Raw genomic sequence first — 13092 nt, 5'->3', positions numbered from 1 at the left:
GGTCATGATCTCACAGTTCATGAGATTGAGCCCTGCATCGGGCTCTGCACTGACAGCATGGAGACTGCTTAGATTCTCTCTCTCTCTCTCTCTCTCTCTCTCTCTCTCTCTCTCTCTCTCTCTCTCCGCCGCGCCACCCGCCGCGCCGGGGGCCCCCCCCACTATTTCCCAAAATAAATAAATAAACTCACCAACAAATACCTATACACGTTCACAATAGGGAAGAGCTGGCTGAGAAGTAGATAATGGGATGAGGGTCCGAGTGTCTGAGACAACCACCATTCAAGCTGAAGTGATTCAGCTGTCATCTAGCTGCTAACAAAAGAGCTAGTGCAACTGTGATCATATTTAACCATAAGGATCATGATAAAGAGGGACACGTATTGCACCCTTACCTGGGCTTCCCACATTATCTCATTTCTGGGAAATGCTAGTGTTAGAGGAACCCAGCCCCAGGAAGTGATCCTGCCATGGCCTCCTGTGCCATCAGATCTTGTGGTTGGTGTTATTTTTCAGTGTTGGAGGACATACAGAATAGGAGGGTGACAAACAACAGTCTGTGCAGAATGGGGCAACCAGGATGGGGAGAGTCTGAAAACCAAGGCCCACAGGAGGGGCTGAGAGAGTTGACAGTGTTCAGCCCAGAGGATGCACAACTTAATGGTGGAGCCCTTAGGACTTAGCCTCTGACTGCCTGCCTTCAAATCTATGTGCTTACATTTGTACGTTGTGTGACTTTGGGCAAGTTACTTAACCACTTGTTTGTCTCCATTTCCACACATATAAACGGGATAGCCAAGATTATTAAGGTAATACGTGAGATGTATACTAAAGCTTAACCTGGCATATGGCAGTGCTTAGTATGTATGAACAGTGATGGTGATGATTGTCATCTTGTATTTGGTGGGCTGTCCCCATGGAGGAGAAAGGAGGGTCAATCTGTCTGGCTTTAGCAGGGAGAATAGGACCGATAGGTAGAAGCAGGAAGAGAATCTGGTTCAACATAACAAAGCAACCTTTCAAATAATCAGAATTTCCCAGCCAAGCAGTGAGTTTCTGATTACCAAAGAAGCTCACTGCATTCCATTTCATAGTTGGGGGACAAGCCATGAGATGATAGGGTGCCATAAATTAGAGTTTTGAAGAAATCAGGAGGTAAGCAAATATAAATGGCAACAAGCCAAGCCTTCCTGTTCCTCCTCTGTTGAGAAATCTCTGGAAGTTTAGATTTGTAGGTAACCTCAAAGACAGTGGATTTTTATTGCATACTTTGCATTTTTCCTGCCTCACAATAAGTAAGATAAAGACCTTGGGCTTTACAGTCAAATTCCCTAACTTTGAAGCCCTGCTTTTTTATATCATCAGCTGTACAACCTTGAATAACTTAGCTCACCTCTCTGGGTCTAGTTTTTTTTTCCTTCTGTAAATGAAGTAAACTACCTCCAATCCTGAGGAACAAAGATCAGAGCTAATATATTTCTTGCTGCATTGGTAAACAGTATGCCAAAAGTAGACTGATTATAGATATGTGAGACAGGCAGATTCAAGCCTTCTGGCCTTTTGTCCCTGGCGGGGGATGCGGGTGGTGGAGATTGGATAGAGAAACTCTGCTGCGTCAGCAAGCACATATGCCAAAATTGCACTTAAAATGCAGATACGGGAGACAGGCGAATTCTGAAAGGCTTCCAGATCTTTTTTCCTTTGTTATTGAAGTATGGTTGACACACAGTGTTACATTAGTTTCAGGTGTACAACATAGTGATTCAACAACTCTGTACCTTATGCTGTGTTCACCACAAACATAGCTACCATCTGTCACCATACAGTGCTATTACAATACCATTGACTGTATTCCCCATGCTGTATCTGAAAGCCTTCCAAGTCTTAAAGTCTTGTGCTTCTCACAGGGGGGATAAAAAGGGAGGGGGTGAGGTGAACTTCTCTGTCCTTTGTTGAAAATCTACTATGCATTAAGGTTCTGGGCTCAGCGTCCCACCATATCTTCACAGTGGTTATGCAGAGACAGAATTGATGATAATGAGATGATAATGAGGACAGGTTTGCAGTTGTCTTGTGAATCATCCCTGAAGCGCCCCTAGATCTATGGAGGACCTCTGGGCCCTTCTAGTCCTCAGAGCCGACCAGGATCGCATCTCCCCCAGTCCACTACAGTGGCCAAAGCATTAGGGCTCGTCAGCTTTGCCCAGGATTCAGCATCTGACAGAGGCAGGCAGGTAGCTGAGGGCCTGTCACGCCCTTCACGAGAGCCCCCATCATACATGCGCATGTGCATACACACACACACACACACACACAGCCTTGGGTTGGGATACACTGAGAACACTAACAAGTGACCTTTTCTCTCTGTCCCTCAGTGTGACGGGGTTGGGGTAGACCTGAGCAACATCTTCCTTGAAGGCATTGCCATTCTCAACATTCCCAGCATGTATGGAGGCACCAATCTCTGGGGAGAAACCAAGAAGAACCGGGCTGTGATATGGGAAAGCAGGAAAGTCGTCACTGACCCCAAGGAACTGAAATTCTGCATCCAAGGTAAGCAAGGCATGAGGAAAATTGCTCTAGGTCAGTGTCCCAGTGAAAGGAGTATTCAGGTGGGCCTATTAGCAAACTGTATCAGGGCCAACAGCAGGCTCTAGAAGGTCCTACAGCCCAACAAGGACCCATTTGGGGCCATGCTGACTTATCCCTGTTGTTGCAAAATCTACCACCTAACTGAGAAGAGAAGATAACAATAAGGGATCCCTAAATGACAGTCAGTGATCAACCTGGGGATCTGTGAGGTCAGGAGTCAAATGCTGCTCTCTAGGTTACCCGTGTCCTCGCATAACTAAACCCAGTGGTCACTTCTCAAACTTGATCTTACTTCACTCATCAACAGCATTTGACCCAATCTGTCCTTGTTCCTGATAATACTGTTCACTTGGCTTCCAGGATTCCACACCTTCCTGTTTTCCAGCTACCCCACTGGTTACCCCTTTTCAGTCTCTTTCTCTGATTCCCCATCTCTCTAACCTCTTGGTGCTGGCGGTCCACAGGCAAGGGACTCAACCCTCTTTTCTGTCTGTACTCAGTCTCTTGATGACCTCATCCAGGCGTGAGACTTTATTTAAATACCACGTGAGTGTCAGTGACTCAGCATATCTAAAACTGAACTCCTGATGTCCCTCCCACAAAACTTCTCCACCCAGAGACTTCTCCATTTCTGTTGATGTTAACTCCAGCCTGCCCATTGCTCGAGCGGAAACACTCGGCACCCTTTTATCTCACATCTCATATCTAGTCTATCAGAAAACCTGTCAGCTCTACTTTTAAAAAACATCCAGGGTCCCGTCACTTCTCACCACTGCATTTCTGCCACCTTGATCTGAGCCACCATCCGCTGTCCCCTGGATCACTACAAATCCCCCTAACTGGATTCCTTGCTTCTACCCCGTCCCTGCAGAGTCTGTTCTCACTATTGCATCAGAGTACCCCTGGGAAAATATGTCAGATTATGCCATTCTCTGGCTCAAAATCCTGCAGTGGCTCAGAGCAAAAGCCAAAGATCTATATGTGGCCTAAAGGGCCCTAGATGGTCTGGCCTCATGTTACCTCAGCGACTTCATCTGCCACTACTCTCCCCCGTCAGCCCAGCCCCCCTGGCTCCTCTGACACAGCAGGTTGCTTCTATGGACTGACTGTTCTTTCTGACCAGAGCAACGGCATAGTATGCCTTAGAAGCCATCAGCTGGACCTTCCCCTATTAACCCACCAGGATATAGAACACACCTTTATCCCTACCCCTTACCAGCCATTTCCACCAATGAACCAGGTAGGAACTCAATCAGAGTACCTGGGCAGCTCTGAATCTTCTGTGGATTGGATGAATGGCCACCCTGATCCTCAGGGGTTCTCAATGGACTGGTGAGCTGAGGGAGGAAAGCCCTGTGTGAAGGTGTTGACAGAGATACCACATCAAGAGCCAGGAGACTGGGTCCCAGTCCAAGTACTGGCACTAACCTATTTTTGGCATCTCAGCTTTCTTTGCTGTAAAACCAGCATCTCATGTAAAATTTTGGTAGCTAAATGAATGGGGTTGAACCAGATCATTGGTTCTTAGACCAGGCCTGCTTGTTGAAAATGAAGATGCCTGGGCCCCAGCCCAGATCTACCCAATAGTCTCTGTGTTGGTTCCTGGGAATCTAAATTTGTAATGAGCACCCCAGACAACTCTGATGGGCTGCCAGATTTGAGAACCACTAACATAGACAAAGTATCCGTGGATCTGGGTCTGTGTTCTTTGATGTCCCAGGCTGCAAATGCTCAGATTGGATGTGATCTTACCATAGGAGACAAAACTTGGCTGACCAACAAAGGGAGGAGTTACTTGCTTATTTGGGACCCATCTGTTATACAATCAGATTGTTATATTCCAAGTCAAGGTCGTCAAGGGGTATCATCTCCACACCTCCACCCTTTGAGAGAGGACTCAGGAATTTTAATTTCTCCGTTGCTCTCCTAAGTCCCCTTTATTTTACCCAGTAAACTTTTCAATTTGTATAAATTATTAAACTGAATAATGTGTTCCTCCTTCCTCCCTTGGCAGGGGAAGTTGTGGGTGCTGGCAGAGGGTGGGGGAAGCACTGGAGGTTATAGAAAGTTTATGCAGACTTTCCCACCCTGGTGCTCGTACCCTAACTCCCACCCTGACAACCCGTTCCATTAGAACAGAATCGTGGGAGAATCCTCCCCTTACCCCCATCCACGGCATGGGGAAGCTCTTGCTGAGGATGTGTTCTGCTTAGGACTCAAAGATAAACCCCTTATCTTCTCCTTACATATATGATCGTGTATCTTCCCCTTTAAGCAAGGGTAATGTGTCTGCTGATTGCTCTTGACCATCATCTACAGGAACTCTCTTCCCCAAATCCCCTTTTCCCACCCCCAGAATGTGCTATCAGAGCTAAAACTGAAGCTACTTCCTGTTCTTTAGATGAAGACATAAGCTGATCAGAGCAGAGTCCAAAGGGGGGCCTGGCTTCTGGGCTTTACAGAGACAGCAGCATTGAGCTTCCTTTTGAAAGGGCCATGATCTCATTTACGTTGAGATGTTAAATGGGGGGAGGGGGCAGGAAGCTAAAGAGACAACCTATTTTAGTAGAAAAGCATCGGCCTGAAAGTCGAGAGACCTGGGTTCCAATCCATACTCTGCCTCTCACTAGTGTGTGACGTTGGGCAGGTCTTTCACTCTTGTGGGTTTCAGTTTGTTATCTGTAAAATAGGCAAGTGTGACAAGCACATAGACTCCTATAGATCATGGGTTCTTCACGGCTTTGCAAAATTAAGGAATGGACAGGTTGTGGTCTAGGTGGGCTCTTTGAGCAAAATTGTATGGCAGGTTCCTTTCATCTTTCAGTGTGTTTTGTTTCACATTTTATAGGCCAGCCACTGAGAAGGCAAGTATCTCTCTCTATAGGCTCTTCATTTGCTGGGATTCTTTACTCCTTGGCAATTTCATTGGGATTGGAGGTGAAGAAAAAGTCAGGAAAGCGCAATCAGAGGGAAGCAACTTATCTTAGGAGGTGTAAGAGGAAATGACAGTAGAAGAGGTTACTGTCAAACCTCTGTCATCACAGATCAGTCTTTCTCCTTAGAAAAATAATCCAAGAAATAAGGTCATTCAAGATGAGCATGCGATGAGTTCTATGAAAACATTGCATAGTTTAGAACACAATGAGTCCTGGGAAAATCACCAAGCTTGCAATTGAATGACTTGGGTTTACATTTAGGCTTTACACTTTCTGGTTTTATAAACCCAACTTCCTTGAGTCTCAGCTTCCTCATCTGTAAAATGGGCATAAAAATACCTAACTTGTCATGAGGATAATAGATGTGAAAGTGTCTGGAACATAGTAGAAGCTCTTAAAAAGAAATTCCCTCACCCTTAATCCTAGTTTATTCTGGAGCACACCGTTGAATTTCTGATTTTGAAGTTCTTATCTTTAGCATTGCCATCTACCTTTACTATCACTAAAAAGGAGCAGAGCTCCTGCCAAAGTCCAGACCAGCCTTTGTCCTAGCACATTAAACTTATACCATCAATTGTACTGGCATCTCCTAGACCTTTCATGTTCCAAGCATGGAGGCTGGCTGTTATTTCCTCTTTGTATCCCCACTGCTTGACCCAGTGTAGTTAGTCCAAAAAAAAAAAAAAAAAGTTGTTGGATAATAAGCAGTACATGGACATTGGTTCTTTTTAGTTTTTTTTTTTTAATTTTTTTTTTAACGTTTTATTTTTGAGACAGAGAGAGACACAGCATGAACGGGGGAGGGGCAGAGAGAGAGGGAGACACAGAATCGGAAGCAGGCTCCAGGCTCTGAGCCATCAGCCCAGAACCCGACGCGGGGCTCGAACTCGCGGACCGCGAGATGGTGACCTGAGCTGAAGTCGGACGCTTAACCGACTGAGCCACCCAGGCGCCCCTAGTTTTTATAACACCAATAAGAATAGTGACAGAGAGTCTCCTCCATTTGTCAAATCTTTCATTTTGGCTTGCAAATAGTCTTGCATATATTAGCTTATTGTGATCCTAACCAGAACCCATGAGTAAGGTTATACCCACTCCCCTCCACATCCCTATTTCATAGCTGGGGAAAAACAAGAGACCCAGAGAAGGGGTAGGACTTATACAATTTATGTTCAGTGGTAGCATCAGAACCAAGACCATGATTCCTAGCTAGCCCCAAATGGCTAGTGTCCAACCAGAAAATTTATCTGAGGTCCTACTGTGTGTATTGTACAAGCCAGGCACTGAGAAAACAGGAAATGTTTATATATGCCAGTCCAAGGAAAAGTTCCACATATACTTGTGGAAATTCTGCTCCTCCTTTAAGGCCTGTGTCAAAGGGTGCCTCTTTTCTGGTGGCACCTCTGGAAGTGAATCCAGCCTCTGAATTCCTAGAGCACTTAAGCTTTCTGTCTTGACAGTACACTGATTATGGGTTGCCTTCTCATTTCTTTCTCTTGCCAGTGCCTGGAAAATGGTGAGCATGTGGTCTTCATCTTTATGTTCCCTTCAAAGCCTAACATCCTACCTACCTGGCTCACATTGTTCTGCAGAAATGCTTTTTGGAGGGAGGGAATAGGGAAGAAGGGGAAGGAATCTTGCCTTTGGTCTGCTAGCACAGCGGGCAGTAGATTCTGGAGCTGGACAGGAACAGGCACTTAGTAGACAATCTTGGAGGGGAAAAAAAAGGAATGTATTTTAAAGAGTTATATGTGAGTATTTGTGAAGCTGAGAGTTTCATCTCATGATACCATTAGAAACTCAATTGATAAGTAAGATGTGCAAGCGATCTACAAATAAGTAATTCAGATATATCTTGAGGACTTGGAGTCAGTGTAGGTAGGATAAGGGACTAAGCATTGAACTAGAAGTTGAAAGACCCAGGCCTTCCCACCATCAGCCATGTGACATTGGTTAAGTCATTTAACCTCTCCAAGCCTCCATTTCAATCCATACAAAGTGGAAACAATTACAATCTCTCTCCCTCAGCATTGTTTTGAGAGTTAAATGAGATCATCCACGTAGAGCATTTAGGAGAGTGCCTGGAACGTGGTGAGCATTTGATCAATAGTAATCAGAATTACTGTTAAGTGATAAATGGAGGGTGATAAATATTTAGTATGTGATAAGAAAGGGGCCAGATTTAGAGCTTCACTCTATTAACCTCTGCTTCAGAAATGAGGTCTAGATTATCTTTCAATTACCTGTGGCTCTGACAACCTGTAACTCTAGGGTTATTTGTTGGCACTGTGCTTGAGTTCATATGGCTATTACTTCCAGTGTGGAAGTCACCCCTGAGTTGGCTCTCCAGTGAATCAAGATAAAGACAAGGGTGCCAAGTCTTGGATCCAGGTGAAGCACCAAGGGCATGACACAAAGCTGGATCAGTCCGTGCAAAGCCCTGGGGAGCTCCGCCATTGTTTCCCTCTAGCCCCACCCTATATACGAACAAGGGGACTTCCTACACATTTTCTCCCAATTCTTCACTGAGCTTCACGTCTGCCCCAATCCAACCTTTAGCCGTAAACCAGCAATAGCCTTCAGGCTGTATCACCCACACCTACGCTCCTCTGTCTATCTGATATTAAAACAACATTTTTCTCAGTGATTTCTTAGTGCATCCCACTTGAACTGCACACAGGGTATCCTAGACAAGGTTCCAAACGGAGAGGGCAAATCTCCCCAGACTTGCACGTCAATTTTCCAGCAGTGGAGACAGGCTTTCTGTCATTTATTCAGCACACATTTACGAAGTACCTATCAAGTGCCAGGCACCAGGGAACAATGATGAGCAAAAACAGACACAGTCCCTATAGCCCTTAGGGAGTATGGGAGCCAGGCCTCAATAAAATAATCCACAGGCACGTGATTAGGATCCGAGATAAATGCCAAGAAGGAGAGTCACACGTCTACCCCGAACCCCAGGGAGACCAGCCAGCCAGTGTAGCTCATGGATATGCCGCATTCAAACCAACTGAGCAGGCAACACACAGGCCCCCTCCTGGCAAATGCCTCATCATAGATCTGCCCAGATGCAGAGGTCTTGCCTGGGAAGGGTCACTTTGGTTGCCCCTACTACTTTACAGGCACACATCGTTCTCTCTGCCTCCACGCTGTGCCCGTGTAGATTTTCACTGATGTGTGGACCGTCCCCTAAATCTCAAAGCGATGGCATGGGCCGCCAGCCAGCCATCTCAGACTCACATTCCCAGGTGAGGAGCCGGAGCTCAGATGAGCCAAGAAAATAATTGTGAGCTTGTGAGTTCTTTGTTTCTCAGCACGTCCTTTTCACTTGTATGAAACCATGACAGAAAGTGACCTGTGGGGTTCAGGAGCTGTCCAGAGTTGGAGGTTCCCAATTTTCCAATTTGGTGGAGCTCTGACCAGAAAGATAGTCATAACGAGCAGTAGTCAGCCACTTACCGCTCACTGGGGTTAAGAGAAAGTAGAAATGTTTCCAGCAAGTGTGCATTTCACAGAGGTCTTTCTGGCTAAGGTCTCTCCTGGGGGCTGAGGTAGAGCAAGGCGAGTTATCCCTAAAGAGCCGGGGGTACTTGGGTGTGTAGTGGGACTCCCCTCGGCGCTGGGAAGTAACCATGGCAACATACATGTCATTCCTCTTAACCCGTTGCAGGCCTACAGAGAAACTCTGCTTTGCCTTTCACAGGAAACTACAGCATTGTCCTTCAGTCCTTCAGGTGCCCACACCAGAATCAATATGCCCCAAATGAGGCGTTATCTTCTCCCTCTTTATACACCCTTCCATCTCTCTGAAAGCCTGCTGCCCCCTGTCCACGTTCCTTGCCTTGTTAATGGCATCACCCGTGGCCCAAGCTGGAGACCCAGAGTCATGCATTTCTCTTCACGGCTGACTGTGGAACTCCCCTACAATTCTCTCCTTACGTGGTGTCTGCCACCCGACCGTGAGCTCTTCAGCTCCAGATGTCGCAATTCCTTCTACATTCTTGTGCCTGACACAGTCTCTGAGACCTCAAAAGGTCTTAGTTAATATTAGTTGACCGGAAGCACCCAGGGTCAGGGGCACCTGGAGTGGTGAGTTAGTGTTTGAGTTGATCTCTCAGCAAAGTGGAACTTGTGTGTGTGGTGGGTGCTAGGGCACGATGTTCCAGGGCCCCTGTGCCAGTATCAGCCTGTACCGGAGGCTGGGGGGAGGGGGTCCACCTCCCAATCCTCGCTCTTCCCTTCTCCGGGCCCCTGTCTGTTCCCCGCTGACCCTACATGAGGTGTGGCTCTCAGGGCACCTGGCAGGGCTGTCTGGGGGATCTGCGAGGTGGACCAGGTATGCTTTTTTGCAGCTTCCAAATGAAGGCCACACAGCCTAGTTCTCAGAAGCCCGTTTCTATAGAAACTAGAATGTTTTCCATGTAGCACTGAAATCCCAGAATCCCAGGTCTCTTAGAAATCTAGAGATCATTGTGCCCTCTAGATAAGGAAAGTGAGGACCAGCAAGGTAAACTGGCTTGCCCTTGGCCAAACCCATACTGAAGTGCAGGTCCTTTAGCTCACACGGGCCAGTTCCCAGTACACTAGAGCAGGGATCAGCAAACTTTTCCTGTAAAGGGTCACATAGTAACTATTAAAATAGTTAGGCTTTGTGGGCCATAAGGTCTCTGATGCAACTATCTGACTCTGTCCACTTAGTGTGAAAGCAGCCATGGACAATACACAAATGAAAGGACGTGGCCGTGCTGCAATACAACTTTATTTACACAAACAAGCAGCGGGCTGGATTTGCCCAATTTCTGCACTAGAACCTCATATGGTCCACAACCAGCAGCAAGGGCATCACCCGACAGTGTCAGAAATGTAGACTCTCGGGTCCTAGGCCAGACCTGCTGGAGCCGAATCTGGGTTTCCACAAGAACCTTTGGTGATCATGTGTGTATCGAAGTTTGAGAAGCACTGCACTGGTGAGCCTGGCGGCTCCCCCCTAAGAATGCCAAGAAGAAACCTTATGGATTAGGAAAATGAGACCCAGAGAGATTAATGGACCCGCCCAATGGGTCACACAAATTGGTGGATCTGGAACTAGAGCCCAAGTCCTAGTCTTTCAAGGTGGAATTCTTTCTGAACACACCAGAGTACCTGCCCTAGCCCCCTCATTTCTGGCTGTCCCTGACCCAACTAAATTCACTGGAAATTAAACAAAACCAACCCTTTATTCTTCTTCAGCTGACTTCTGAAGCAAGAGGGCTCTGACTCCAGCTGTGTCTCCTCCTTTTCCCCACCTCATCCCCAACCAAGACCTGGGAGGGGTTGGCAAGATAGAATGTGCCTCTGGAGGCTGCCTCATCATCTCTAGGATGGGGGAAACTTGTTCACACAGGGTCAAGCTGCAGTCAAACTTCTACTTAATTCCTGCCTTAGGAAGTTTGCTGCTCAAAACAGAACCACAGAGCCATTGAACCTTTCATTTTTCACATGCAGAGGAAACTTCTAGACTAGAAGGCCTAGACTACCTTATATTTTTTCCTCTTCTGTTTGCCCCATCTTGGCCCACACACCAGACCCTGTTTCTCTGTAGCAGCTTTTTAGCCATTTAATATCAGGCGTCTCCTAAGACCCAGCCTACAGCAGAACTCCATGCTGGCCACACATTCCACACAGCCCGAACATTGGTGCCCTTGATCCGTTCCTAATTTGGGTACGAAGTGTTTCATGTCCTCAGTTTATCGATAAATACGTACTGAGGTGTTATTTACTGAGCACTTACTTATGGGGTTGCATATTTAATTACAGATCTTCCTGGACTTACGACAGGGTTTCATCCTAGTAATCCCATTGTAAACTGAAAATACTGTAAGTTCAAAATGCGTTTACGACACCTAACCTACCTAACCCACATCGCAGCATAGCCTACCTTAAACGTGCTTAGAACACTTACATTACCCTACAGCTGGGCAAAACCATCTCACACAAAGCCTATTTTATAATGAAGTGTGACCCATCTCTTGTAATGTAATGAATCCTGTACTGAAACTGAAAACCAGAATGGCTCTTTGGGTATGGAAGGGTCGTCATGTATCAGTTGTGTACCCTGTGATCGTGTGGCTGGCTGGGACCTGTGGTTTGCTGCCCCTGCCCAGCATCATGAAACAGTATGGTACCTCATATCACTGGCCTGGGATTCAAAATTTGAGGTATGGTTTCTACTGACTGTATGGCTTTTGCGTCTCTATAAAGTCAAAAAAATTGCAAGTCAGACATCATCTGTATTTAATCCACTTTACGGCTGAGGACACTGAGGTTAATGGGGATAAGCGGCCCAAGAAAGGTGTACATGATAGAGCCTGGATTCAAACCTGCCTTCAAGTACTGTCAGTGTTCCAGGTGCTGTGGAAGATGCAACCAAGAGTGGGATGTGTCCTGACCTCCAGTAGTTCACAGTCTACCTACAGGAGATCTATGCAGAACAGTAGTGTTAACACTGGTATGATAGGCAAGCGCCATGGAGTGGCAGAAACAGTATCATACGAGTGTGGGAGGCAAGAAAAAAAAAAGGCTTTCCTTAGGAACTTGATCCCCAGCTGCCAGTACTGTGCCATGCATCTGGGAGGTGATCGGGAAATATCTGATGTAAGAATAAGTGGATGCATGAATGAATGAATGAATGAATGAATGAATGAATGAATGAACAAGGTGCGATGTGTGTGTGCTGATACTTGAAGCTGGCAAGGATTTGAAAAGACGGTGAGGGAGAAGAGGAGAAGGCGGGCTGGAGCACTAGCGTGTAGAGGTAGCACAAGGGAAGGCCAGAGAGATAGAGACCCTGGAGTAATGTGCCACAGAATTGGTTCATGATCCTCGAATAATAGGAAGAGAGGAAGAGGTGACGGGGTGTAAGCCCGGAGCAATAGGATGGGAGAGTAGTATGCAGTTTGGGTTAGGGGACAAGAAAGGGGACTGGTGGCAGGAGACCTGTTCAGAGGCTAATGCATGATGCAGGCTTACAGCTCTCAGGTCCGGAACCGGGAGGCTGTGGCCCAAAGGAAGAAGGAACAAAAGCCAACAGGAGTAGGGGTCAGACAGAAGGGGCGCTGCCACGTGCGTGGTTCCTCCCTCCCCACAAACCAGCCAACAGGATCCCAGCTTCTGCCCACACACCCCGCCCTCTCCCGTCAGCCTCCACAGCAGACCGCCGCCCCCCCCCCCAACACATTCACAGAATGGACGCCTGACACTGGAACCTGTGTCTTTTCCACCTCCCGCACACTCGATCCGTTTTCAGGCCGATTTGCCCCATACTTGTTAAGCATCTATTTGAATTTAACACTAGATGTGAGAAATACTTTATACTCCTCATCTCATCTTAATCCCTTACAACACTCTTGAGAAACACTTTATAATTAGAAAAATGAGGCTCACGGAGGTCAATTGACCTGTCCAAGGCCACACTGATTGATGGATCTGGGACTAGAGCCAAGTCCTAGTATTCCAAACATGGCATTCTCTCCATATACACCACAATACCCTCCCCCACTCCCCCACCCCCACCCCCCACCCC

The 13092-nt window shown here is 46.8% G+C and overlaps 1 protein-coding gene across 13 annotated transcripts in view; it reads left to right on the top strand.

Moving 5' to 3' along the window:
- DGKG (diacylglycerol kinase gamma) overlaps nt 1-13092 on the top strand; it is a 217172-nt gene that overhangs the window by 166720 nt on the left and 37360 nt on the right. For all 13 annotated transcript variants that reach the window (XR_005792298.1, XR_005792299.1, XR_005792297.1 and 10 more), the window contains one exon: nt 2376-2553. Coding sequence is in view for 1 of the 13 variants with exons in the window: in XM_040481018.1 (XP_040336952.1) it covers nt 2376-2553 (178 nt within the window). In the remaining 12 variants the exon portion in view is untranslated. The remainder of the gene's footprint in view (nt 1-2375; nt 2554-13092) is intronic.

Source organism: Herpailurus yagouaroundi, unplaced genomic scaffold, assembly GCF_014898765.1.
Source record: "Herpailurus yagouaroundi ecotype Mexico unplaced genomic scaffold, PumYag 159, whole genome shotgun sequence".
Lineage (NCBI taxonomy): Eukaryota > Metazoa > Chordata > Mammalia > Carnivora > Felidae > Herpailurus > Herpailurus yagouaroundi.
The sequence above is the reverse complement of the archived record's forward strand: the minus strand, read 5'-3'. Positions and strand labels throughout refer to the sequence as shown.